Here is a 750-nt window from a genome sequence, read left to right as displayed (position 1 = left end):
AGAGCGTCGAGTCGGGAGAAATCGGGGAGTGCGCCGGAAAGGGAGTTGTTGATGAAGCTTAGGGTGCGGAGGGAAGGGAAGTGGGTGAGAGCTTCGATGTTTATGGTGCCGATTAGGTTGAGGTGGCGGAGACGCAGGCCGGTGATGATGCCGTTGAAGCAGAGGACGCCGGTCCATTGAGGGAGGCCGCAGGGGGAAGAGCTGTTGGGGGAATCGGCGGACCACGAGGAGAGGAAAAGGTCGGAGTTTTGAAAGGAGGATTTGAGGAGGAGGAGGGCTTCAGTGTCCGAGAGGGAAAGGGAGAGAGGGGGGAGAGAAAGGAGGAGGAGGGGGATGAGAACAACGGCCATGGTGGCGGAGGAGGAGCGGCCGCCGTCGGTAGGAGAAAGAGGGCGATTTGGCATTTTTTTTTAGTTTGATGAAACGGTTATTTTATTTTATTTTATTTTATTGATTTGGTTGATTGATGTGGGGATGAGAAAGAGCGTTGACTTGATCAAAATAAAAATGGGTGGATGGTAGGATGCCACGTTGGATTTATTGGGGTTATAGCTGTCATCTAAATGTAGATGATGGTTTTGCCGTTTTTTTATTAATTTTAGAGTCATTTACTTACAAGCCCCCTAATTCCTATATATTTTCATATCAAACACTTTAGTTTTGTATTTTGTAAATTTTTCTTAATTTTAATTTGGGGAGAATGGATTTGAAATGTTTAGAGAAAAAAAATTAAGATAGAGTATGTTGAGG

At 45.6% G+C, this 750-nt stretch overlaps 1 protein-coding gene across 1 annotated transcript in view; it reads right to left on the bottom strand.

The window, feature by feature from the left end:
- The window catches only part of LOC110020174 (pollen receptor-like kinase 3), a 21,094-nt gene extending 20,690 nt beyond the window's left edge, over positions 1-404 (bottom strand). The window contains exon 1 of the mRNA XM_020718180.1: positions 6-404. Coding sequence (XP_020573839.1) covers positions 6-404 — 399 coding nt within the window. The remainder of the gene's footprint in view (positions 1-5) is intronic.
- Between the last annotated feature and the right edge of the window lie 346 nt (positions 405-750).

This window comes from Phalaenopsis equestris, unplaced genomic scaffold, assembly GCF_001263595.1.
Source record: "Phalaenopsis equestris unplaced genomic scaffold, ASM126359v1 Scaffold000094, whole genome shotgun sequence".
NCBI lineage: Eukaryota > Viridiplantae > Streptophyta > Magnoliopsida > Asparagales > Orchidaceae > Phalaenopsis > Phalaenopsis equestris.
The sequence above is the reverse complement of the archived record's forward strand: the minus strand, read 5'-3'. Positions and strand labels throughout refer to the sequence as shown.